This window comes from Haliaeetus leucocephalus, unplaced genomic scaffold (assembly GCF_000737465.1).
Source record: "Haliaeetus leucocephalus isolate CR32 unplaced genomic scaffold, Haliaeetus_leucocephalus-4.0 Scaffold151, whole genome shotgun sequence".
Classification (NCBI taxonomy): Eukaryota; Metazoa; Chordata; class Aves; order Accipitriformes; family Accipitridae; genus Haliaeetus; species Haliaeetus leucocephalus.
In genome coordinates, this window is record NW_010972587.1 from 5,249,338 (window position 1) to 5,276,120 (window position 26,783).

Consider the following 26,783-nt stretch of genomic DNA (forward strand, 5'->3'; position numbering starts at 1 on the left):
TGAATGTATAAGGCATGCTTAACAGATTCCTACTTCTGTGTATCGCTTGACCCATAAGTGTAGCATTATCTGTAAGAGGAGGTTTGGTTTGCATTATTTCTTTTCTTTCTTGAAGCTTCAACATCTGAGGAAAGAGGTGAATATAGATTTAAAGGTTTTGATGGGATACCTCTGGAAAGAAAGTCTGGGTTTTAGACTGGCTGATCCTGCTAGCTAGTTTTATTTATGTTCCTGTTTGGAAATTCAGCTGCATTAATTTTAATAAGTTTAACAACAGGTTAGTCAAACTGATGTTAATCACTGCGTAGGTGTATCAAAATTAATATAAGCTTGCCTTTTTTCTAAACCTAAATAGACTAGGAATAAGTATAAGCTAGAATTAATTTAGAAGTAAATGTGCATATTTGTTTAATAAAGTAGGTTTAAAATCAGTTTCAGCAGAATTTAAGTTGTTCCTGTGTGTAGAAAGTACCTGAGATGAATAGCGTTCACAACCCTGGATCTGAAAAGAAGCTGTTATGATGGTTGTCAGCATTTGTTTATATGCTAAATTCTAATTTCTTTCTTTTCTTTTCTTTTCTCTTTTTTCTGCAGACGATAGTAGAACTTGCAGAGACAGGAAGTCTGGACCTCAGTATATTCTGCAGTACCTGCTTGGTAGTATATTTTTTAATCAATTGCAGCACTGTTTTGTTTTGTTTTGTTTTTTAATGCTAGGCCAAAATTAGATGTTCCTATACTGAACACTTTTTTGGCCTTAATAAGGCAGTTTCAAGGGCAGGGTTTATTTGTAATCCTTAATTTAAGCAGTGTTTTCAATAAATAATATATCTGTAATGTATCTGTACACAAAAACCCCTGCAAACAATAAGAGGAAGAAAAAAATGATCACTGTGGAAATAAATTGCCAGTGTCAAAATCCAAGTATCCAATATACCTACCAAGATGGTTGGTTGTATACCTAACAAGTTATGAAAGTCACAGATGGCATCCCACCACCTCTGTAACTCACAGTAAATGATGCTTCTAGTAAAAAATTTCTTTCAAAAATCAAGTGTATTTCTCAATTTGGTAGTAATCAGGACAGGGGGGAAATCTTAGTTTTTATAAAGCTTGCCAAATTGCAAGCAAATACTTTTCTTGGACTAGTTAATATGTAGTTTTACCACAGAAAATTTAAAAGGAAATAACTGCTTAAGGGGAAAAAAAAAGTAACCATAGTAAATGTAATGCATTTCTTTTTTAGAAAGTTAACTAGTAAGTATAAAATTATCAGGTTTATCAGTGTTACACTATAATGCTCTGACCTATGTATAACATGAATGATGTTAATATTCCCAAAATTTAATCTGGAAAATTATGTACAGATGTGGCACCTTAAAAATTATGTGTGTGTATGCATATATATCTCAGAACAGTTTAATAGCAGTTCTCTATTGCCATTTTATATTTCTTTCAAAACATAAACTTTTAAAAAAAATCATTGGGAGTAATTTAGCATTTGAAGTCCCACTGAGTTCCAGTTGTTGATTCTATTCTTGTCTTTAGAAAATAAGCTGGAAGAGTTTATGTTAGAGCTCAGTTATGAACGTTACTGACAGAATTGTGGAACTCAAACTCATTCTCTATTTTCTTTGTTAAAAAGCTGAAATGAAACTGGTTACTATATAAAGCTCAATAGCTGGAGGTGATGGGAGAACTTTGTATGGAAAAAATTCCTTTATATAACAAAAATAGTGTGAAAGTGATTTCAATGTGGTTGTATAGAAGTTTGTATTAAATAGTGTATAGATGAAGCTTAATAGCTAAGATTGCTTTAAAAATTAGCATCAAGTTTGAAGTTCTCTAAGGGGTTAACAATATCACAATCAATTAAATGTAAATTGAGGGGTATTTTTCTATTTATGATAAGTCAGGGTTTTTTGCTTTTCTAAACAAATGTTAATAATTGTTACAGATACGGAAGCCAGTGAGGTCCAAGCACTGTGGTGTATGCAATCGGTGTATAGCAAAGTTTGATCACCACTGCCCGTGGGTGGGTAACTGTGTAGGTGAGTCATTTGCTAAAATACCATGTTGTCTTAACAGATAAAAAAGGGAGAAGCTTCTGAAGTTGACCCTGGGTATTTTGCAGGGTTTTTTCTGTTCTCATTTCATGGTGAAAGTGACTTGGCTTCTGCCAAAGTCTGAGAAAAACTGTTAAGGTCTTTTGGTAGAAGGAAAAACATTTTCAATATTGAGCTTAATATTTTTTCTACATGTGATTCTCTGCATTATTCTCACTTCTATTGTCTATTATATACCCATCCTCAAAATTGTTCTGTGTCTAATTCAGTTTCCTATATATTTATTTTTATTAACATAAACTCTAGTAATTAAAAGATGCAAAGCTTAACTCCTTTTTAAAGTCTGCAGAAAAGGCATGTACCAATTCCACAGCTGACTGTTTTCCTTTACATAAGACAAAAATTTTCATCTTTACCAATAATTTTTGGTAATATAATGGGAAAGTACACGATTCAAAAATGTCATTATTATAGCAGTTAGATACAGAATGACTTCCTATTGAGGTATTCTCCTCTTTTTGACCCCCCAGGTAGTCATTTATTCTCCCCAGTGATGATGAAAGGAACAGCTATAGAACAGGAATAAAGTCTCTAAATGCCACTATTCCCTGTCATACATTTTGAGAAACTTATTTGAAAGCCATTATTATGCAGGGAGCACTGAAAGCTTCACAGCTAGGAAATGAGTGCAGCTTGCTTCACTGGTTTATTTTTTTAGGACACAAGCAGAGGTAACTTTAATCTTGGGGGGCAGTTAGGACCTGGATTCATTGACAGCTGGCAGCCAATAAATGCTTCATTGTAGTCCTTCCAAATATATATAATAACAGATAGTCGCAGTAGTTTGGTCTAATGATCAAGAGTAGTAAAATAGTGAATGCTGGTATTTGAGTTGTAATAGAACATCACTGAAGTCTCACTGAGGTGGACTCAAATCAGTCCATTCTACTTTATATTTCCTACGGATGTTACTACCTGAGGCACTTTTGATTTATATTTTAGATGTTTTACAATGAACAACTAAGACATTTTCAATTACAACAGGCTGGGGGGCATAGGCTCAGGTTTTGGAGTGTGTTTAGTGACAGTTTGTTTTGCAAGAGTGCTGAGGAGTACTTGTCCATGGGACAGAAAGAATCCAGTATTTTAATCAGTAACTGGAAAAGCATAAAAAACAAATGAGGGAGGAAAGACCTTAGTTTGTGTGTAATAAGAGAGCATGTGAGTAATGGGATTAAGTTAGGTGAAGGAAAAGTTTTTTAAAAAAAAATGGTGATGGAAAAGCAGAATCCTCCTACTGGTGGTGGTGGTCTTGTACAGACTGGGATAACTGGAGGTAAAAGTAAACATTAGGACACTTGAAAGTATGCTGGGAAAAAAGCATTAGAAATCACACTATGGGAACAGCCCTGAACTGGAAGGAGTGATGGTCTAAATGACCTTATATGGCTTCTCTGTCTCTCTCAGATTGGTACATGGTGACTGAGCATAGGATTACAAAACAGAATCCGTTCTTAAAACAGCATTCATGGTATGTTTGCCAAAAAGGGAAACATGAATCACGCCTTTCTGGAAAGGTGGAATTTGAAAATGTTTTATGTAGGCTTCCTTTGAATGTGTTAGAAGGATAAGACTTTTACTAAAGATAGGACTGAGAAATATTGTAAGAGTGTGTACAGACACTCCAAAATAAATCCTTTGGTGATAAAACTTGATGCAGAAAGAGATTGAGAGACTATTTTTACCATTCTGAAGAGGCTGACAAAAAGTGCAGACTACTTGGAAAATAAATAAATAGGCAATAGGGGCAAATTATTTTCATCATACCTGCAAAATTTTAGTTAAAATTACAGTGAGTGAGTCTCTAAAGGTGATTATGCTTATCTTTGTAATGGAGTATCAAAATAGCATTATGGTTTTTACAGTTGGTAGTTTGAAAATGAATAATAACAGGTTTTATGAAACTTGTAGTTACTTTTCAAAATCAAACTGCAGACTTGCAAGAGAAATTTAGTTTTCAAGTAATAGCATGAACGGAGCTAGAGCCAAATTTTAAACCGTTACGTCACATGGGTCATGATGACATTGTACTGAATTATTGTTCTGATAGCAGTGACGCAGAAGGTAGGTCTTGTGTATATGAGAAATTATTTTATGGTTTAGAATAATGATCACTTTTTCCCCCCAGTAAAGATTCTTCTCCAAGGAGCTAACAGTAGGAAAAATTAAGAAATGAACAAATAGTCTAAATCATGTGATATAACTCCATGTTATTACTTATGTATAATATAAGCAAAACCATATAAAAGAAATTAGCGACAATTCTTACAGCATTGTTTTAACTGTGGAGGATAACTGACTGTGTTCCTGCCAGTCCAGGGTGAAACTGTAGAAATAGTGCTGTATTTTGTCCAGCCTTATTTAAGATACAGAAAAAAGGCAGTTTCTCAACTTCCTTTTTCCAAAGTCTTTTTTTAACTGTGACCAAGATTGTACCTGTGTCATAGTTTTAAATGCTACCTGTATGTTTTTTTACTAAATACAGAGAGATTTCCTGTTAAGCAGAATTTGGTTTAGTATCATTGAAGATTCTGCTGAAAGAAGCATCTCATCATCTCAGATGGACCTCTAGGTCACCATTTAACTTCCATTTTTTAAAAAAAATGTATTTTTTGAAACTTACCAATTCTGAAATTTAGAATACAAATGAAAGTGATACCTTAGGGACATTACCAACACTGTTTCTTATATGGTCTTAGGTTATTGAAGGAAGTGTTACAACCTATTTTATGTCTGAAGGAACTTGTTTGATTTTCAAGGAAATGTCTTGTGTTTAGTCTAGCTTGTGTTGTATGTGTATTTTTCCTCATCACTTATTTATATAGTTTTCAGTTCACTTGCTAAAAGCACTTGATTATTTTCTGCCTCCAGAGGATGCTCTTGTGTTAGCAGGCAAAATATTTGACATAATGAAGAAGTAAATGCTGTGCTGGTAGATGATGACAGCCAAATCTTTTGTAGCCTGTTATCATCTCTGTGGGTTTAGTTTACAGCCTAGAGCTGTTGGAAAGTTGCAACAGTGGACATACTTTACAAACAGAAGGAAGGCCAAGTACTTCAGGATTATGATGTACTCGCATAAGAGGCATCTTTTTAGCTCAATTAATATTAAAAATAGATCAGTCTTTTAGTAACTGAATTTTCTTGCATTTAAATTCTGTCTTAAGCAGAACGGGTTTTATCCCATTCATTACTTTAGCCAGGTTGTTAGTCCTCGTCTGTTCAGTTACATGTATTTGTTTTACAAGTTCTATTAGATATTTTATTTTTAGCTAGCTTCATCAAGCAGGTTTACAACTAAGCTGCGAGTTAGCCTATTATCAAGGGAGGTTGTATATTTATTCATATTTCTGTTCCTTTTAAGAATGTGAACTCTGCAGTCTGACGATTTTTTAATGGAATTTGAAAAATATTTATTGATGTGTAATTCCTGGCTGTTCAGGGCTCTGCAACAGCTGTCACCAACATTGTTCTAAATATTCTCTATCAATAATTTTATTAGCTCATGAAAGATGTTACAAATGAAATGCATTTGTGTGAATTGCAGCTGTAATGTGACAGAAATTGAAGAAAATAAAACATTGCTTAGTTTGAGAAGTAAAAAAAAAATCATAGTAAACCAGCTAATTTCACTGTCTTGAAGTTTTATTGGCTTAATATTGGAGAATAATGTTTCTCTGTACAATAATAAGCAGTACTTGTAAGCAAGCAATTAAACTTTCTGGTGTAGTGTTGTCATCTGAAAGTGTAGTAATTTGATCCCTGTTGTTGTGCAACTTCAGGAGCAGGAAACCATCGCTATTTTATGGGATACCTGTTCTTCCTGCTCTTTATGATCTGCTGGATGATTTATGGATGTATCTCTTGTGAGTAAATGTGTGGGTTTGACTTTTTTTAATTGCTTGTAAATACTTTGTTTATCTCCTGGTATTGATTTTTACAGATTTCTGCCTTATCTGAGTTTTAGGTATTTTTAATCTGGAATTGAACTGCGTTTTATTAATTGACTATATTGGGTATTTTAAGTTAGAAGATTATGTTTTTTCTTGTCCTAGATTTTTTTTTTTTCATCACAGCCAAGTATCTGCATATGTCATGTATTCAAGGAGTTGGGAAAGGAAGAGAGAGCAAGTAAAACTGCTTTAGCACACTGTCATTTTCTTATTTAATTTAATACATTCTAATGTGGGCATTATGTTGCTGTAAAGTAAACATCTTAAATCTTCTGTATGGTTTTTGACACTGTTTTTTCTCTAGATTGGGGTTTCCACTGTGAGACAAGTTATGCAAAGGATGGATTTTGGACCTATATTACACAGATTGCTACCTGTTCTCCATGGATGTTTTGGATGTTTCTGAACAGTGTTTTTCACTTCATGTGGGTGGCTGTGTTGCTCATGTGTCAGATGTATCAGGTATGGAAGAGCACTTCATTTGTAATGCTGAGTCTTGGGAGTGACATGAGAATATCAAATAGTTCTGTCACTTAAATTTTAATGTTCATTATGCAAGACCAAGTGCTTAGTCTCTCAGCCACGCTGGAGGAGGCAGGCATCTGTTGTCTCTGGATATTAGGCATCATTCACTTCTCATTCACTTGTGCTTTTATTTTTTTTTTGCAAGAGGTTAAAATACCTACTTTCTGCTTTCCATTCTTAGAATGGCAAAAACATAAAATAGACCAGGGAAAGGCAATAAAGACTAATAGAGGATAAGATCTGTGGATCAAACTTGAAGTAATGCACTATGTCATTAGCAGAAAGAGGATGGTAGCTTCAAAGGGGATGCAATAATTTTTTACACTGCTTCAGTGTCATTTGAGATCACATTACTGTACTGTAATCTGACCAAACCCAAGTTTTTCTTTCTCATTTTTAAGGAAAGACAAGTCATACTGAAAACCTTTAAGTATGACTTGAAAGTCTTTCAGTATGACTTGTCATTAAAGAACCGTGAAACTTACCAATTTAATCTTTCCAGAGATCCTGGAAATAAAAATAATCTTCTAAGGCTTAGGTGAAACTTTTCAGGAAATTTAAGTTTTGTCCTCCTTTCTCTACAATATTCATTTACAACCTATATCAATTTCAAAATCTTTTCTGTGTGAGCGAGAGCCATTCAGTCTTACAGAGGTCTTTACTGCCCAAGAAAAATGAGCAGAGGTAACTACTTGTTTTTCAGGTGGCTTTCAAAGCGGTCTAACCCACCAGACTTCTAGCACAATAACCATGTGACTTTCCAGAGAGCCTTCCATCATACTTATATGATGATCCACTAAGTTCCCCATTGAGGATTCCTATTAATACGATCTGTGTGTAGAAGAATCTTTGAATTATGGCACTTGGAAAAATACATCTCGCAGTATTTTGTATCATTAGTGTAATTAAGCAAAATAATTCTAGTATTTGACTTCCTTAATAATCCTGGAAAAATGAAAACTGAACACACAGTCATAGTACTAAGTTTCCTAAGAGTTTTATGCATTGAAAACTTAAGATTATTCTTGGCAAATCTCTTTGGAGTTTGCCGTAATGATGAAATTGATAAAGATATTCTCTCAATTGCTTCTTTTGGTTTGCAACTGCATAGCCCCTACTCTTGCTGCTTTTTTTTTTCCCCTCTCCATCATAAAGTTTGGACTTGTCCTTCTTAATGAACTGACCAGAGTTGTTGTTATCACTACTTACTATCTTAGAAAAATAATTTAAAACCTTTACTTCCTACTTCAAAAATTGGCCGTTGAGAGCCTGTTTGTATACATAGCTGTGAAACTTCACTGGGTTTCATGGAGGCAAAGAAAATGCTTGAGATATTAAGCACATCCAAATGGGGCAAGTCAGCCCAAACTCACCTTTTTAAATGTTCTTGCTTTTGTAATGTGCAGCAGAGTTGACTTTATATTTCACTAGGAATGTAGTATAAGGCTGCTAAGGGAGCTCTCATTTTTGTTTCTGATTACATCACATTACAGTAAGCTCCAGTTCTACATGAGATACCCTTTTAGGCTAATTTAGTTGGAAAGCTTTTACAGAAAATGGTAGCCTTTGGGCCAAATGATTCTGTAAAAAAGAAAAAACACGAGCAACATGAACAAAAAAAACCCCTTTTTTTCTGGTCATCTTTTTGTCTTGCAGACAGAAAAGTTATGTTACTGCAACAAATTTATAAATGGGGGGAAAATGTATTACTGGAGCTATAAACAGAATGTCAGGAGAGGAAGAAAGTCATTCAAATGCTGTGTAAAGTAACTCCTGAATCTATTACTTAGAGTACACTTCAGCTGACAATATACTAACGGCATCTCTTTCTTATGAGCTAAGTTGTCACAGTTTATTCAGTGATCATGATTTATTTCTGATCACTTTCAAAATTAAACCTTTTGCACAATCTGGTACAGCTGTTGTGTGGTGTTTTATGTTGGGACCTGCTAATTTCCCCAGACAAAAATTCCTTCTTCAAAAGAAGGAATATAAAACAGTAAATTTTGTCCTCTTTTTTTTCAGTCTAGCTCATGCAGGGCTTGTTTGCATGTTTTTACATGAGCTAAACGGCTTACTCTTTTTCCTGTCTTCAGATATCTTGCTTGGGTATCACGACAAATGAAAGAATGAATGCAAGAAGATACAAGCACTTTAAAGTTACAACCACATCTATTGAAAGCCCATTCAAGTAAGTTTTAAAATGTAAACTTATTTCTATTTGTGTAGCCTTGCATATGTTTGAATTGTGCAGCTTGTTGAAACAGAACATAGCTAAATACTTTTGGAGTATTTTCACTACTTGGAATGCTGAATCTGTCAGCTATTTTTACAGTAACACATTCTGTCCAGTTAAAGGAAGTGATAAATGTTTTGTGGTGACTCTAGACAGGGATGCTTAAACACAGAAAAGAATGCTTTCCAGCAGTGGTCGTATTTTGCTGTAGAGTTTATGGGGAAATAAATATCCTTTTTATAAATCAGATGCCCAAACCAGAGGTAGTTGTTTATCGCATGGTGCTGATGTTGACCTGGATCTTCACTTCTACACCAGGCACTTTCTCCTGATTGGTATTTAATGTGCTGTTCAATTTGCTCTGTGCAGTAGCTCCCCTTGCCCTCTTTACTGCGAGAAAAGAGGCAGCACTTGCTGCTCGGGAGGAAGAGCATGGACAAAGCTATTTGTGGGGAAGGGAGCAGGATGTCCCAGGAACTGAAGTGGGTGTTGCAGTAGGTAAAGTGGGTGGTATCGGTATGTAAAGGGTAGGTCGGGATTCTGGTTTCTGTAGCGATAAGGCTGCAAGCTGAAAGAGGAGGGCTCGGGGATGTAATAGCACTGGAGTGGGAATACAGTGGCATGGAGCAGCTTGTGGAGCCAAAGCAGGAAATAAATGAAGACGTGAGGCCGGTATGTTGGTGGGTTGAGGGCACGTTACAAAAAAGGAGCAGAGAAAGGGCAGAAACATGTCTCATCCTGCTGCATATGCTGTGTCTCCTGTGGGAGCTGCTGCTCTTTCAGGTGACACCCCAGAGAACAGGAGATAGGAGTTATTGTTGTAGTTTGATTTTTGTGCTAGAAGAGAAGTATGTGTAATCTTTTTTTAATATCTCTCCATACAAAACTTCTAGTGAGAAGCAGACAAACATCTCTGTACAGTTGCAGTCTTCCTACAGATTAGAGTTGCAACAAAACCAGATAATTATTTTGCCTGAAGAACACAGGGTGGTGCGCAGGATAGGGAAAAAACTACTGGTTTTATCCCTAAATTAATGACGTGTTCATAAACCATTTTCACTGAAATAGCTGCTATTATAAAAATGATTCCTGAAAATAACACCAGATGTCTAAAATAACTGACTTGACATCACCTGTCAGATGAAACATTGACATCAAGTAGTTGTCATCTCCTTGTTGCTTAGACCTGCTCTTGCATATATCATAACATGAGCTTCTCTTCCAGAAAACCGTGATCTATTCAGCCCATGTGTAATTAAGTTTAAAAAAACCCAACTTGTTGGAATTTTGATGTAGGTATCTTAAATATTTCACAATTAATTGATTCAGCAGCAGAAAGCACTTGAATAGTTCATTTAATTCAGATAATGCTTTCTTAATTTTGTGTTGTCTAGGGACTTAATTGATCCTAGACCTGCAGCTGGTGAACAAGTATGTATGACAGAAATAGATGTTAATAAAAATGTAAATTATTCCAGGAAGACATTCACTTCATGATGTTTTTGTCTTGCATCCATCTGTACAATGTAACTTTCCTCTTAGAAAGGGATCTGAATTACCATGCTATGCTACATGACGGTGCACTGCCAAGAACACGTTACGTTTCTCCATACAGTTTTGGTAGATAGTGGAAGAAAGTTAGTGTCTTGCTTGTGTCCACGGTGACTACCTGGTGGTCTGCTGGTGACTACTACTTGTTTCAGAACTTCCTCGTCAGCAAGCACTAAGACAGTTCTTAACTGCATTGGTTTTCTACCGTTAAGAACTTAAAGGGTGAAGAATCAAATTTGTAGGTAGACAAAAAATGTTGTACTTTGTTAGATGAGCTATGATATTGCTTACTAACATGTGTGTTTGTTTTGTTTTTAGCCATGGATGCATAAGGAACATTATAGACTTCTTTGAATTCAGATGCTGTGGTCTTTTTCGGCCCGTTATTGTGGACTGGACAAGGCAGTATACAATAGAATATGACCAAACTTCAGGATCAGGCTACCAGCTAGTGTAGCACCACCTTCATCCTGTGAGCATATCATATCTGAGTGGTGCCTGAAAAATTTTCTCTCTCTCTCTCGAATCCGCATCCCTTGAAGAGTAGCATGCTATGTGTAGGGCTGATGATGAATCATAAGGTACCTTCTCTTCATCAGAATTTTATTAACAAAAGTAAAAATGGACAGAATAAACTGCCAAACCTGATAAGGAAGAGGAGGAAGATCAAAAAGGGATTTTAACAGTTCTTAACATGAGAATTATTCGCAACAGCATATTCACAGTATTTGTTGTTGGGTTTTTTATTTAAGGTCTTTCACAATGGAGCATGAGATTATTGAAGTATTGACATAAGTAGTTACATTTGTGCTGAGCAGAAGAATTTATTTCCCAATATGAATAATTCCACTGAAACAAGAGTCTAGAATATAAAACTAAATTTCATGATGCAAAGTTCACTGATCGCTATGTTGTAGTTCCTGTAATGTGATTTTTTAATACAGATTTTCTGTAGTATTATGTGCATTGAAAAATGTGCTTTTCAATACTGTTCTAAACATCATGTGGTGGGAATCCCCTGTAACGTGTTAAGTTATAGCAGTAGGGCATGTTGGATAATGTTGAGAAAAAAATACATTGCCCACATTTTTTGGTGATTGTTTTTGCCACCGGTTAGTGGTACAACTAAATACTTGTAATAACCCTGTTCTGAGATTATGTAGTCTGAAATTGCGCAAATAAGGAAAGCTCTTCTGTCAAAGTTCAAGCCCTGCTTAAATGCATGATAGACCTGTAAAACTAGATTACAGTATATAATGTTTGGGAAAAATGTGGAAAAAATTCATTATCTTTGAAGTAATTGTATAAGCAACTTACAAACTAGCAATGTTTTAACATTAGGTTTGGTCCTCATACAGTACAGTGTAGTGTAATTGGAGACACGTTGGAAGAGAAATTGCATGGGGGAAACCACAGATGTGAAAACAAAAATCTCAATTATAAAAAGACAAGATAGTTTTAAATTGAATGCAACTGCAGAAGAACCCAGAGTTGTCTGAAATGCCTATTTTGTTTGGATGTAAAATAATGGAAACCAAACTTATATTAAAAAAAAAAAAATTTAAAAAAAACCCCATAACAGCACGCGCACACAGAAAATGTAACGCAGCGTTCTGAAGATGATGGTGTATTGGCACGTGAAAATCACTCTTAATTTCTTTTTTTAAGTTCTCATGCTACAGATATGTTTGGAAGGTAAGGAATGATCTGAAATTGCATTCCAAAGGGGCTTTTCTTGAATGTGATGCACTGATTTTTGTTATGGTGTTTTCATATACTCATAGTGAATTGTTCACTGCTTCCTTAACTATTGTTTACAGAGAGACTGGGAATCAGGTTAGTTCTCTTCTAAGTGCTGTAGCAACCCAGTGGTTCGAGAAACCTGTGAGGGGCGTTTGGGGAGGGACCTGAAAGCAGATGTCTGAGACCAGTGTAAAGAATGTGTATCTGTATATAAATAATTTATCAAATAGTTTTCTCTCTGTGAGTGTGTGTTTAGTGTATTTAAAGCTGCTCATTTTCATTTTATTCAACCAAAAAAAGTGTAGGAAGATATCTAATGAGCTTTTAGTGATGTTCAATATTGCTGTTAATAGGCATTATGCCCTGCAAATTCACTGCATGTTTGATGCTTGGCAAAATTAGCGTTTTCTGTAATATGCAGATTACAGGTAATAAAGCAATCTAGTGGTATTCCCGGCCCTTGCCTTAGTAAGAGGAGCAGTGAAACTGTAAATAGTTGATGTTCAGTATTTGCAAGTAAACATTTTTTCTGTAGTTGTTCATTGATCTCAAGACACACAGTTTGCAAGTACCAGATATCAGGATTTACAGAAGTACAGCATTAGAGTACTTGAATGTTTAATACTGGAAAAATCAACATCGTCTTGGACACAGTTTTAATGGGAGAGGTTTGGGTGTAGGAGTGACAAGAAGCTTTTGCTATTTTTGTCAGACAAAATTTGTAATCCTAACGAAGACACATTATATTTCAGTGAAAACAGTTGATATCAGTTATTCATATTTTTTTTCTAATCAGAAAAAAGCTTGAAGACTTTACAATATTTTTATTTTAATCACCAGTAATGTTCTGCATATTTGTTTGGTTTTCGTTTGGGTTTTTTTTTCCACATTGGGGGTCGGTTGACTTGAAGAACTTCAATCCACTTTATTAAATATCGCCTACCACCAGAAGAGCAGTTCAGTACATGATACAAGTTTTGGGTTTAGTTGCCCAGTAGCATTAACTGCCATGAATTGTGTCATGCAGTCCATGTCAAAAACGTCTGCAAAAGAAGAGGTGATCTTTAGTAGTACGTAGTGAGTTCTGCACTATTTACTTGTTAATAGCTCTCTGGTGACAGTTTTGTGGAGACCTGCAGAATCTGAGCAATAGTAGGTAGTTGTGAAAATTAGCTTGCATATATGGATTTGGGATGTATGAAGTTTCCAGTGCAAAATGTAACTTGTCTTGAGTAACGCTGAATTGTTTGATGTGAAATCATAAAATCAAGCAGGGGGGAGCCAACTATGCAGCATTTTTCTGTCAAGTTATCAAACTTAAAATTCACTTGTTGAACCAAAACTGCATTGCTTCTGAAACTTAACAAAGCTGATCCAGACCAACAGCAGATCAGACCAACTTAATCTGACATAGGTAGAATAAATGGGAATTTTGTCTTGGCCCTAAACATGTGCTGTTTCTTTGCAGGTTTCTGTATTCTTTGATGTCCACCAGATTTTTTTTCAATTAATGTGTAAAACAGCATCACTACATTTTAAGCTATGGATTTTTTTGTATATTCTTTATTTATAACTGTGCCAAGTATTATTTTAATACTGTTGAGATCTTGATGTATTACATTGTGAACAAAAGAAATCTGTAAAATGTTTAATAAATTAGCTCTCCTTACATAAATCTGTTAAATTTTGTAAGTTATTAATCAAATAAATATTGACTCTTAGATGCAGTGTTTGTCTTGACTTGGGATGTGATTTCACACTGTTATTTCTGTCCAATTTCAGAAGCTGTACCATGAGAAAATAGCTGCTATCTTGCACCTTAGTTTAGTAAAGTCTTTCCAGAAAGATTTACGGGTGTCTTAAAGATAGCACGCACCCCGTTCTGTGCTGATGTGAGATCCTGTGAACTACTACATTGGGTTTTGATAAAGTACACCTTTGTACTACCAATTAGAGTTAGGATTCACTAATTAGATACTCCTTTCTTTTGAGCGAAGCATGCTGGCAAAGTAACATTTCTTAAGGGAAAATTTCTTCTAGGAAACGTTTCAGGTGGCCAAGTGTACATATTGAATGAGATCTGAGATATTCTAAGTGTAAAGAAGACATCCACATAGGGCTAGGAGGTATGACCAAGATGTGTGCTTCTAGGTGGCACTTGCAGGAGATGGAATACCTTGACTCTTCTGGTCCATTCTAAAGGTTAGATTTAGAGTAGAAGCAAGGTAACCATCCAAGTTGGAAATTAATCAGGATATTTATAACCAGCAATATGTATTAAAGTATAAGGCTAGGACTTAAGAGCACACCTGGTGGGGATAAAAAAGTCTCTGTTTTCTGCTGGGTGTGGGTTCAATATTGATGTTGAGAACTGTTGGTGCTGCCCTCCCCCAAGAAATGGTTCTGGAGAGGCTGGGCCCAAGCTCGCCTCTGCTGACCACCCTTTGACTTGTCTGGTGAAGATCAGGGAAGGTACTTTATTTGTTAAAAAAGAAGACATTCTGTGCTGAAGATCTCCATCGGAGACCTGCAGTGCTCTTGGGAGGTATGAGTGGGTTCCTGATGACTTGAAAGCTGGTTACTGGGTTTGTTTTATTTGGGAAGAAGCCTGCCCTCTGCCCCCTCATTATGGCTTGATTAGAGTTCACTCCCTTGCACCTCCCATGAGCTGCCTGTAAGTCAAATTGGATTTTTTTGCTGTGAAAGCAATGTCTACTTGTGAACGGTTGCATTTGGATTTTATCCACCTTAGGCTACTGAATGGAGATCGGTAAAAATTGCACGTTCTAATTCCAGGTTGAATTTATTTGCAGTATCTTGCAGACTTAGTGCTGTATCTTACAAACTTAGTGCCATATTCACATTGCCTCCAATCCTACACACTCCTTCAGATCTCCAGATCATGAAGTCATAGTACTTTTGAGAACTGATCTCTCCTGGAATTAGGGCTTCAAACTGAGACTAACTCAAAGCTTTCCTCCAGCCTGGGCTGAGATTTTATTCATCAGTGCTTTGCTGCAGCTGAAAAGTTGACAGTAACCAATTGAAAGCACTTCAGTGTAGGGTATTCATTTCTCTTGACAGGTATATTGTCTTTGTGTTTACAAGTTTTCTTTTTTCCCTTCATTTCTTTGTTTTTCTGTTGTTAAATAAGTTGTTGGGATGTAGAGCTGTATGGAGCTGTGAGTTACTGCTCTGCCTCCCTCCAGGAAATGAAAGGAAAGCCCTTGATTTTTAGCAGTTTAAATCATTTCTAGAGTTCATTTTTTTTAAGAATTGAAAGCTCTTTTTTTTTTTTTTAATAGGTAAATGAACAATGTGTTAGGTGCCTGTTTTTGTCAGCATAAATCTCACCTGCCAGCTCTTCTGATGTGGTGGGTTTAGATCTGCTACAGTAGCTACATCAACTAGCAGGGAGTGGTTTCATCTGCTCGGTAGTGTGTTGAGAGCATTATTTTGGTTTCTTGTCTATTGAACAGTGCCACCTAGCATTGTAAAATGCCTTTCCTGAGGAGAGGAAGCACTTCCATCAGGTGACAAGGCTATGGAAAGGGGATGTTGTCATTGTCTTCATGTCCTCAGCTGCTGGGGTGTGGATACTGCTTCTCAGTTAGAGCTGTCCTTGCTTGGGTTGGAAGAGTCAGAGGGGATCAACCCTTCCTGCACAACTGTCCGGTTGGCAAAGGAGAAAAGTGGGGGGGTTATGTTTTCATTTTTTTTAGGAGAAAAATACTAGGATCACCAGTGTGAGTAGCAGGACCAAAGGTTTCTGCCCAGGTTTCCTGGCCTGTGCCATTGCTTTCTGTCTCACTCCCACCTGAAATGTGTGCTGCTTCTGCCTTACTGTTGTCTTTTTCAGTTGTAATCTTTCCCTCTCTGTGAACTGTACAGGCTCTTGGCTCACATTTTGAGCCGGTTGTCTGTTCTTCCTCGTATCCAGATTGTTTCTTTGTAACCCGTACAAAATGCTCTTTGTGTATTACTTTGACTAGTATGCATTTTTCTAATTAGGCTTTTGGCTTGCACTGCTTCACTGCCTCAGACCGCAGTCGTAGGTCTTGCTTGAAACTCTGCCTTAGACTGTGCTGACACACTTGCTTACCATTTTATTGCAGCATTCCCAGTCTTGAATGTGTCTCCATAAATTCACTCCATGAAGGTTTTTTTCCCCCAAAAAGTATCAGCCTGCTTCCCAACCCAGACAGACTTTCAGACCTCCTCTTTTCTTTAACTCCTGTTGGGCACAATGAGAGTTGAAGCTGAACTTCCCCCTCCACCCCAGAACACCATGTGGGTTGTAGCCACTGGGATGAAGCTCGTGTCTCCCCACAGCTGTGGTTGGCCTCTAGTGAAGCCCTTGCTGTGCAATCGCATGTCCTTCACAGCAAAGACACTCCTACACCCCCGTTACCTTCTGGAGCTCGGCCGTGCTCCTCTGAGGCATGGTTTGTGCTTTTAAGAGGCGTTGATGCCCAGATCTCATGTGCTGCCTCCTTACAGCAGGCAAGAGGAAGCCATTAGCTTTGCAAAAGGAGTTTGGCTGAGGAGCCTGAGCACACCAGTGAAGGTCTGCTTCAGGTGCTCAAGAAACTTAGGACTAGATTTAAAAAAAAAAATAAAAATGCTAAGCTGCTCATAGTAAATGCTGGTTACTTGCAGAAAAATAAGGCGAGTTTCCTTACAGTGGGTGATTTTCGCATAACTGTTTTAGGCTTAAGTACCTCCTTCTCATGTAAGGCTGTGGTGGTGGGCTGGTCTTGGTTCTCATGTTGAGGTGACGACTCCCATTTGCTTCCCAAGAAGTGCAACTGCAGGTGCTATCAGCTCAGGCCTTGCAGGCTTGTGTTGGGTGCTCCTCCAGCCCCTAAAAGAAGCCAAGCTCTTCTGTGAGCATTCCACTCAAGGTCTGGCTAAGGCCAAAGTCATTGTCTCCTAATTGTAGGCCTTTATTAGCAGCAGTTCCTGAAGAGTTACAGCAGCAGACTTCAGGCCCCTGACTATTATGGCTTTCACCCAACTGGTAGATCTACACTGCATTTGATGTGTTTAATTGCCATTACTCCTTGCCCATCAACTTGAGTTCAGGTCATGTTCTCTACCAGAGTGTTTGAAGACAGAATTTTATTCTGCTCTTGTTGCACTGCAGCTACCTTGTCAGATGCTGTCCTCAAGAGGCTGAAACCCTCCACCAACTTCAGGCACCTAAGGGTCCTTGCACTACCAAGAAAAGCTCAAAAGCTCCTCTTAAACCTGAGTTTGGTGTGATTGATAGGCCAGAGCTTGGTCAACTGCTGAGTGGGGATGGTACTACTGTGCAGAAGGTGTACTCTACCAAAACAGCTGCAGATTAAGGCCTGTGCATTACACCCCCTCAACACCACACCAGGTGCAATCCCACAAAATAAATATTACAGGAAAAAAGGGTTGTTTTCCAGTCACTAGAGCCTAGGGCAGAGGCAGCTGGCCATTTAGGCACACAGCTACTTCTCACCTGTCACTTCCAGAGCACTGGATTAAGATTTACTACTTCTGTGCAGCAAGCAGCTGGTTGCCTTGCACTCACATATAATGGTGTGATACTGGAGGACAGTCATTCACCTCTGAAGGCCATGACCAGTGCGATGTATGTCCAGCTTTTAGTCACACTCTTGGTCTGCACCAAGCCTATAGCATCATCTCTCCAACCCTGAATTACCCCAACACCACTCCCCTTCCTTCCTTCCTTTTATTGCTGACAAAGCACTTAACACTTGACTTTAGGATATATCAACAAGCAAAGGTTTATTGAATTGATACTCAGTATTAAAAGTGTTACAGTATGATACACAAAGCAAGGAAAAAGCAGTGCTTTTTGTTTTTCGAAAAAGAAAAAATTCTCTGCTGAACATATGCCCAAGCACTACAGTAACTAGTGTCTGTTTCACAGTAGTTAGTAACATTTAGGAAACCCTCCTGTTTCTTGTAGCGGGATCTCAGCAGAGCTGTAAGGGGTTTTGAGCCATCCGTCCCCCTCACTGGGCATGAACGAGGGCACCTGCTCCCTGGCCATACCCAAATCCCTTGGGGCCGAAGTTCTTTGCGTAACAGCCTGCAGGAAAGATGAACATGTAGTAAGTAGCTGAGGCTTCTGGCTCGTTAATTAAGAACACCACTGTCTAGGCTGAGCCCCTCAGCCCCTTCCCATTAGTCAGCAGAACACCCCCCCAAAAAGCAATGCTTAAAACCATTTTGTGAAGCTGCTAACTGCCATGACTGAACTCAATAGCTGTGGCCGTTCCATCCATGCAGCTCCCAACCTACTCTGTGAAAGCAATTCATACATTGGCTCTGTGGCTAGGTATCTGTTAAGATATGCTGTCACCAAACCACGGGGTGGCTCAAGTTTACAGCCATGACAGCATGCAAGAACTCATGGCAGGATGCTTGCTGGCTTGTTTCCTTACTCCGATCTGCTCTCCGACCCAGGCAGAGGGCACAGGCTGCTGCTGCATTTCTCAGGATGTAACGTTTTACCTGATGCAGATGTGAGCTACATCAGCACCTTCAGTAATATTTATTTCATTTCTCACCTCTGTTCCTATGACTTACAGAGCACTTCCATCTTGACAGCAGCCTGAAAGTTTCTTATTCCAGGAATACATTTCAGCATCTATCCTTATAACACATTACCTTGAACCATAAACAAATGATCTTTTGTTTCTTTCCTCACCTTTACAATAGATTTCTCCCTCTTTTTCAGTTAGGGTTGTAGATTCTAGGCTTTTTCCACACTTGGCACATCGGAAGCAGTTTTTGTGCCATGGCTGGGGAGGAAAAAAAAAAAAGAAGATAGTTTAAATACACAGAATGCCTGAGTTGATAAAAAAAATGCATTAACTGGAGATGCCTGCATCAGTATTGTTTATAGATGACTGGTGCAATAAAAACCAGTTCAAGTGCACCAGTAGCAGACGAGAGCATCTGCATTTCTGCACATGGCCCAAAGCCCCAAATTCCACACAGCATTCTGCTCAGGGCAGCATTTTGAAAGGTTTGTGCTTGCTCTAATCAATTCAGAGCAGATCTTGGCTCTCTGTAGCGAGTCAGACAGCTGGCAGACTGACACACAGTTTTACACGGTATTTTCAGAGAACATCCCCTTTCTGCTGAAACATTCAGCCTCTATCGTAAGCTGCACACTGCAAGACTGTTCTCTCTGGGGGCAAAGCTCTCCTGTGGTCCGCTTCGAGTCTCTGGCATGGGACGATATTGAAACTTCACCTCTGAAATCCAAGGTGAGCACTCATCACCCTGCATTTCAAGTGCTTTGTGTTCAATTCAGTTGATGGATTTGACTATTTCCAATGCGAAGAAATGCAATTTTAAGGCAACTCTACCCCGCAGTTGGTTCCTTACTGGAACCCACGTAACATGCTTTGCTCACTTTAAAATCCACATAGCAGGTACTAAACAGCACATGCAGTTCCTTACCTTACCAGCTCCTATTACTTTCTCTGCCGCATAAACAGAATCACCACACCTAGAGCATTTCTCTGCCCCTCCGAACTTCTGAGCGAACTTTGAAGTGTTTGGATTTGTTGTGGGTCGGTGGGGAGAGGGTGTGCTGGAAGAAACGGGACATTCATTGTCTTTACTTTTTTACTGAATGACTTCTTGCTGCTCTTAACATCACTAACTGAGCAGCATCCAACACACCACACAGAATACAGCACTTCTGCAAAACTGGAGAAGTAAGTTACCAGCAAGGCTATCCAGTTATACTTAGTAGGGAAAAAAAAAACCCAGAAACACACACACAGACACACAAAAAAAAAAAAAAAAAAAAAAAAAAGAAGGGCCATGGTTCAAAGGATAAAACCGGACTGTAAAAGCTAGTTTTCTGAGGAGCCTTCACCTTTTCACTTCTCTGGAAATGCTAAATTCTGTATCAGGACATGGATTTATCAGATAGTAAGCTACAAATAATTCAGTTAAACTCCTGTCCATTGATCATAATCTGGAACCTAAACTGATCACTGAACCTGGCTGGAGGGCATGCATCATATAAATGTCAAGCAATAACTTGGGAACTCGCACGAAGCAAGTTGCGAGGCATACCTCAGCTTCTTTCCACATGCTTTGCTTTACAGCAAGAACTTAATCAGACTAGGAACACTTGCTATTTAATAGGCCTGTTGGTTTTGGCTATAATTAAGCACAAATGGTTCTTCATTTCCCAGTTAAAAATTCATTCTTCTTGTGGGCCCAGATTCACAGCTCTCCAAATCCATCCCTGCCAGAACCTGTTGAACGTTTGCATCTGCAGCTTATTTGGGAGAGCGACTCGGGACCCACAGTCACCTCTGCAGGCTCGTGCAGAGCCACCAGCAGCTCCGTGATCCAGTCCCTACGGCTCGTGCGCAGGCGTAGTGCATCTTTCCCTGCACTAACTCCTGCCCATATGGTGCCGACTCACACCGTCGCCAGTGGAAGCTTTGTGCGCTGCAGGTTAAATGCCCTGCGTTTGGTTATACCGGGGTGTTTCGCAGCATTTCTATTCCAGACAACATGAACTAACCAAAATCCAGCCTGAAAGACTCCTCCGAAAACAGTCCTGAAGGACAAGGGTCACCCCCCTCCCCGCCAGCTCGGTTCACTCACCTCTCAGGCTTGATGCCGAGTCTCTCTCCCCTGTCCATGTTCAGCGTGCCTGCCCCTTGGCCATATCCGTAACCTTTCGGGCCGTACTTTTTTCCATAGCAAGATTTGCAGTAAACTTCAGCATCATGAATCGCTACAGTTGTGCTGTCCAAGTTTTTCCGGCAGACCACTAGAAGAAAGAAAAGTTAAATTGCCTTAAGGGACCATTCCCATCAGCACATGTACTAAGCCAAAAATCGAGTGAGAAGTGATGTTATGGGTTTCCTTGTCCACAATTCTTCCTGTTAGGCTGTGGGACCACCAGAGATTAGAGGAAGCAAGTTGTCATTTGAATTAGTGAATTATGCTTAGCCCTATAAAGGGCTCTATTCCCTCCCACCTCTTCATGACCGTGACATTTAAAGCCTGGAAACTTGCTGTGGTTTGATGAATGAGGCTGCTCAGAAACCCAGATAGTGCAGTCAGCAGTTTCCCTTGACAGATGCCATACAGCATGAAGCGAAAGGCTATCGGTGCAGAAGAGCCCCTGTCCTGCCCTTTTGGCCAGGGTGGGGCTGGGAAAAAAAACCCCAACAAACCCACAAACCCTTCAAGATTCCCCCCCCCCGCCTCAGTACTGGTTTGGGGCAGAGTCGGGACTGTTTCACAGCTGTCACCGGAGGGGCTGTGCTTCTCTGGCATTCCCACATTGTCCTTCAGCACAATGCAAGCACGCTTTGCTCAACATTACAGTAGAAGGCAGAACTATTTCCTTCTTAAACCTTCTTTTGTATCCCAACTGGCATGCTCTTTCTGTCTGCAGCAGCATTATGCCCATGAGAAAGAATTTGGGGAGAAAGAAGAAAAAAAAAAAAGCCTTATGAATTTTTTGTTTAAAAAAGAATTTTAAAGTCTTCAAAATACAGGGTGACCTTGCTTATGGCATTCGTTAGCTCCAGAGTTCTTTTTATAAGACACAAATATCCAATAAGTAAATCGACCAATGCATGTTTGTTAAGTCTACAGGCTTTAACCCCAACAGAACTATGCACTAAGGAAAAGCAAATACTCGGACACACTAGAGCCATTGTTTGACTGCAAGTTCCAGGTTTCTTTTAATAGAAACTCCCATAAAAGGCTGAAAACGAGGCAGCCGAGACATCTAATCTTTTTTTGTGACTGCTGTAGAGCTAAGGGAAAGGAGCGTAGGTGTGCCGAGGCTCACATGCCAGCGCAGCGCACTGACGTTACGCTGCAGACTGAGAGCGAGCTAGTTTGAGGGGGCCGGTTGTAACCGTGCCTTCTACGGAGAGGGCGAAACCCTAGCTCTGCCCGTAGGTACTAAACACCAGCAAGTGGGACAAAACAGCACTTCATGTATGTAATAAGGTAAAATTCTCTGATTCAGACAGACAGGCTGCCTGTTTGCAAAGTAGGAGCCTCCGATTCACAGTGACCCTTTGTTCCCTTCATCTAAGCAGAGGTCTTTTCAGCAGAGAAAGCGATTTTCGATGCCTCGCTGGGCTTGTTGGTTGGACTGGAAAATAATGCTTTGGACTCCTTTCATCTGAAATAAGCCACAGGCCCCTGTGCCAAGAAAGTCTAGGCTTTTGGCTGTGCTAAAGCATCGACAACTCGGCCGTGCTCAGGCACGCCGGCGTCCCGGTCCACGCAGGACTTCAGGGCTGGGGTTTGATAACCGTTCCCTTAGTTGCTGCCGGCCCCGGGACCACCGGGAGAGGTCCGGCTGAGCTGGGATCAGTGCAAACGGGGCTCTGCCACCCGGCTTTCTCCTCTGCACGAGCAACTTAAGCCAGGTTTCCATCCCAAAGACCCCTTAGACTCCTGAGGAGAAGGCAAACGGAGGAGAAAAGCACGATGTGCTCTGCTTTGGGAGGCACATCCCACCCCTCCCACGTGGGATAACGTCCCCCCAGGAGACAAGCTCTCCCTTCGGCACCTCCAGGCTCAGAAATCACGCGGGGAAGCGGGAGTCAAGCCCAACGCGTGATGGACAAACCCACCTCTGGCCGCTGCTGTCCCCCCCGTGCATCACGGGCGCCAGCCGGGTCCACGTCTCCCGTGGACCAGCACCTTGCTGTTGTGAGACCCCCCCCCACCCCCAGCTATGCCAGGAGAGGTTTTGGAGGGGAGCGGGAGGGCAATACTTACTGCAGAGGAAGCAGCACCGGTGGAAGCTCCTCCCGTCACACTGCACCTCCTCGGCGTGGTAGACGGTGCGGCCGCAGGCACCGCATTTGTTGCCGCCTCCCCAGTTGGGCATGGTGGTTCTGCGGGAGGGGAGAGGTTTGTTAACGACAGCGTCCTCCACCACCCCGGCTCGAGGACAGTTGGGGTTACGGGCTCCTTTCAAGCAGGTCTGCGAAGGTCGTCTATCGGAGAGCAAGCCGGCGATTTCACCAACTGGTTAAAAAAAAAGCGACCTTCCGCCGCGTGAGAAGTTTTTGTGTTCGGATCAACTTCTCAGCCCTTCAGATCCCAGACCGGACTTAAAGGCTTAGGCGGGTTCTCTATGGCTATTTGTAAAAGCAGATGGACTGGCAAGGGGAACAGAGACCGCTGCTGCCGCACAGCAAGAAACACAGAGACACGGTCTTCACGAGACGTGTCCTCCTGTCCCTGCCCGGGGTTTTGAAAGTTACATAAATTAGACATGCACAAATTACAGTTTCACGCACAAGGGCTTTACTGTACCTTGAGCGAACACCCCCCCCCAGATGGATGTAATTTCAGTTTCTATGCTTCATTAACGCTGGGCCTCTTGTCTGATGGAAGCAAACCAATTGTGCCAACAACGGCATTTTGTTTTACTGCAGGGCCTATCATCTGGGATGCAGAACAAGCCAAAGTTCACCTCACTGGAGAACCACTTACTAGGGCTGTAGGAACATTCTGCGCTCCTTTGAGATCACGCCTGCACTTCAAAGAAGTTTAAGGGAGATTATTTTGGGGGGACTCCACTGCTATTATGAACTATGCCTTAACCAGACAGGTATATGAACCAAACCCAACTGCTCGAGGAGCCACAGCTGCTTTAAAATAAAGCAAAACTCCCTTTTATGCATTACTTGCAATGGATGCTCAGAAGGCTAGAGGGGAGGGACAGGCACCATCACCCACCGTGCCAAACTACAGCCTTGGGAACAGTCTCCTACATTAAGCCAGAAGCAGCAACTGTCCCATCTCAAGCCGAGCTGCCTCCTCCCCAGCGCTCACGCTGTCCCCACCAGCAGTTCCCACCCAGCTCAACTGGGAGCTCCTCCTGCTCCTCCCATTAACTGTCCTGGGTTAAAGCACCAAAGCAGAGCACTGCCAGCCACCTTTGGCTCTTCTGGGGCTTTCCTCCTCCTGCCACCACCCCGAGCTAACACAGCAGGGTTTGTTGAAGTCTCCCAGTCATCACTGACCTGCCCTCGGCTCGCATTAATGCTGGTTTGCTCCCCTGCGGCTCATCACCAGAAGACCCCCCCTCGTAAGCGCGGAGGCCAACGGCAGCCAGAGCGAGGGTTATCGATTCGGTGAGTTTAACCCAATGGAGCTGCTCAGGCCTCATCACCCCCCCCTGCTCCTTACTGACCCTCATTCCAGAGAGGATTTCTGGCTGAGGACCACGGGTTTGCCCCCTGGAAGCCCGGAGGGCACCTCCTGCCACCCTACCCCCCCCAGCAGCACCATTCCCTCCCAGCAGGCTCCCCACAGCAGCGCTGCGGTACGGGTCAGCCATCAGGGAGAGAAGGAAGAAAGGAATTTGTCGGGAGCTTCCGACTTCTCTCGGCACAACTCACCTTCAGTTACCCTTAGAAGCTCTCCCACGTTGGCCAGACAGGGAGAAGGGACACGCGACAGCATCCCCACACAACACCCACGACCTGCTGCCTTCAGCTTTGCCACTCATCCCTCCGAGCCAGAAGCAAGGACTACCAACCTCCACTTGTCCCCCCGGCCAACAGAGAGGAACTGGAAGCGCTGCCGTGACACCGGGAACCAGAGATGAACACTTTGCTTCCAGACCCCATTTCTCTAAGGGGCTCTCACAGACGTGCGGGAGAGCCCTCAGTGCAGAGCGAGGGGTCTCACGGGCACCCGGCTGCTGCCTCGTGCTCCCCAGGCAAGGTAGAGCGGACCCGCAAATCGCATCTCAGAGCAGCAGTTTTGGCTAAGCCTGAAATAAGTGCCCCATCTCGCTAGTGCTGCTAGGACAAGCCTCCTGCCCAAGCAGCCTGACCAGTAGTTCAGCAGTTTTAGGGATGCAGGGAAGGTTGTGCGGTTCCCCGAGTAAAACATGCCGCCAAGACGGGCTGCTACAAGACCTTTGTCCAAGACAAGCAGCCAGCCATTCGTGGCATGTGGGAAAATAAGATTAGTTTATTAACCTAAATTGGGGCATCTTAGGTACATTCCTAAGCAAAAGCTTAGGAAACTTCCTCAGAGTGGCTGAGCAGTGCCATTTGCACACTGACACTAATTACTGAGATAGCTCTTTGTTTAATACTTCCACAGGATTAGCACCATTACTGCTCCATGGTTTAGCACTAATACCCTGACTGAGCTCATAAAATTAGTTTTATGACATTTCCCACTTTGCTTTTGTCATTCTTGGCACAACTGTAGAGTCTAAAAATTAAGATTCCATTTCTTTTATTCAAGTGCTTGGCTGTGCTACCGCACAGCAGCTGACATCAATCACGGCAAAGAACGTCCTTAGTTAAAGGGAATATAGGCTGCACAAAGCTTTGGAAAAGGAATGCATTGACTGGAAAAAAAAAAAAAGGGAGAAGAGATTCCTTTCCACTTTGTATGCTTTCCAAAACATAAACGGTATTTGGTACAAGAACTACTTCTGTCTTTTCCTCTCACCATCCCCACGCTCATGTTCTTTTGGGCATTTACACGAGTCTAAATTATTTTAATCATTTTGTTAATTATTTAGTTTCCATGCACACTAGAGCTGAGGATCTGGATTTGCCCCAGATTTCCCACATAATATTGGGCAACACAGGGTGCAGCTACACTCCTCCTTCCCAAGGGAGACAAAGTATTAGACAATCTGGCAACCATTAGCTGACTCAAACCTTCTGATAAGGGCTCTGAGGCTTCATTAAATGAAAAGCAAAAAGGAATTGAAGTCAGTACTTCAAGGTGACCTTGGCCTCTTCCACAGAAGATATTTCTATTTATCCTCCCCATAACATTCTCATGACGGCTCGCGTGGGAAGAACGGCAATATTTCTCCAGTTACCCAACAGCAAGGGCTACCCCGGGGCAGCGGTGCCCAGGAGGCACCCAAGGGGAAAAGGGCTGATGACTCGAAGAAGCTCTGTGCGTAGGAGGACAGCGTACATGCCTGTACTCCTGCCCACCAGCCGCTCTCCCAGCACCGCCCTGGAGCTTCGTGCTGCCCAGGTCTCCTTTGAGAGCTCCACAAGTGGCAGATTCAGACTCCCAGTCCTGCGTTAAGCCTTGCCTGCTCCCTCAAGACTTTTTGGCTAGTCCAGGCAGGCCTTCGGGGAGCTCAAGAGCAGTAATTAAACATCCAGACGATCTCACTACCAGTACCAACAACTCCGATTGCAGGTTTGTCGGCAGCTAATAAGAAAATCCTGACTTCTGCTAAGCTTGTACCCAGTCAAGAGGGGGGCATGTTATTCATCTAGCGTTCCCCAAAACACCATCAACAAGCCACAGCAACTGCAAAAGCCCTTTCCAACCCATTTGTTAACAGCAGGTTTAACTACAAGAAACCTAAACCAGCCCCGAGACAGCCCCCTGAGGAATTTTCAGGCTGTCCAGCGATCCTGGATCGCTTTTTTCAGCGATCCATCAGAGAAGCCAAGTGCGTTGCAGCCCAGTTCAATACAGCAAGAAAAGCAGCACCGGGCAAAAAAGCAGCAAAAAAAACCCGGCTCCCCCCCCGCCGCTCACCCCGGTCGGTCGGTCGGTCGGTCCGTCCGTCCGTCCGTCCGTCCGTCCGTCCGTCCGTCCGTCCCCACACTCACCTCCTTTCTCCCT

General features: G+C 41.3%; 2 protein-coding genes across 6 annotated transcripts in view; one reads left to right on the forward strand and one right to left on the reverse strand.

Moving 5' to 3' along the window:
* Nucleotides 1–13,857, forward strand: part of ZDHHC17 (zinc finger, DHHC-type containing 17) — a 59,611-nt gene extending 45,754 nt beyond the window's left edge. For all 3 annotated transcript variants that reach the window (XM_010561809.1, XM_010561810.1, XM_010561811.1), the window contains 6 exons: nucleotides 595–657; nucleotides 1,958–2,051; nucleotides 5,909–5,992; nucleotides 6,384–6,541; nucleotides 8,701–8,795; nucleotides 10,710–13,857. In XM_010561809.1, coding sequence (XP_010560111.1) covers nucleotides 595–657; nucleotides 1,958–2,051; nucleotides 5,909–5,992; nucleotides 6,384–6,541; nucleotides 8,701–8,795; nucleotides 10,710–10,848 — 633 coding nt within the window. In that variant the 3' untranslated portion in view covers nucleotides 10,849–13,857. The remainder of the gene's footprint in view (nucleotides 1–594; nucleotides 658–1,957; nucleotides 2,052–5,908; nucleotides 5,993–6,383; nucleotides 6,542–8,700; nucleotides 8,796–10,709) is intronic.
* Nucleotides 13,858–17,889: 4,032 nt separating this feature from the next.
* On the reverse strand, nucleotides 17,890–26,650 carry CSRP2 (cysteine and glycine-rich protein 2). 3 transcript variants are annotated; one of them, XM_010561813.1, is made up of 7 exons: nucleotides 22,926–22,989; nucleotides 22,126–22,598; nucleotides 21,361–21,570; nucleotides 20,775–20,943; nucleotides 19,605–19,737; nucleotides 18,844–18,937; nucleotides 17,890–18,222 (listed from the first exon to the last, which is right to left on the reverse strand). In XM_010561813.1, exons 3-7 carry the CDS (start codon nucleotides 21,461–21,463, stop codon nucleotides 18,146–18,148), a joined length of 576 nt encoding a protein of 191 aa, XP_010560115.1. In that variant the 5' UTR covers nucleotides 21,464–21,570; nucleotides 22,126–22,598; nucleotides 22,926–22,989; the 3' UTR covers nucleotides 17,890–18,145. The 3 variants fall into 3 exon arrangements, with proteins under 3 accessions (XP_010560115.1, XP_010560117.1, XP_010560114.1); XM_010561815.1 differs by lacking the exon at nucleotides 22,126–22,598 and having other exon boundaries at nucleotides 22,926–22,993; XM_010561812.1 differs by lacking the exons at nucleotides 21,361–21,570; nucleotides 22,126–22,598 and having other exon boundaries at nucleotides 22,926–26,650.
* Nucleotides 26,651–26,783: the final 133 nt, after the last annotated feature.

Excerpts from the sequence above, each read along its gene's own strand:
- CSRP2 (XM_010561812.1), bottom strand. The coding sequence starts at position 23,037 with ATGCCCAACTGGGGAGGCGGCAACAAATGCGGTGCCTGCGGCCGCACC. Across the intron at positions 19,738-20,774 it reads CTCGGCATCAAGCCTGAGAG|CACACCCTCTCCCCACCGAC; the intron begins GTGAGTGAACCG and ends CGTTTCTTCCAG. Across the intron at positions 18,223-18,843 it reads GGGAGAAATCTATTGTAAAG|GCTGTTACGCAAAGAACTTC; the intron begins GTGAGGAAAGAA and ends TCTTTCCTGCAG.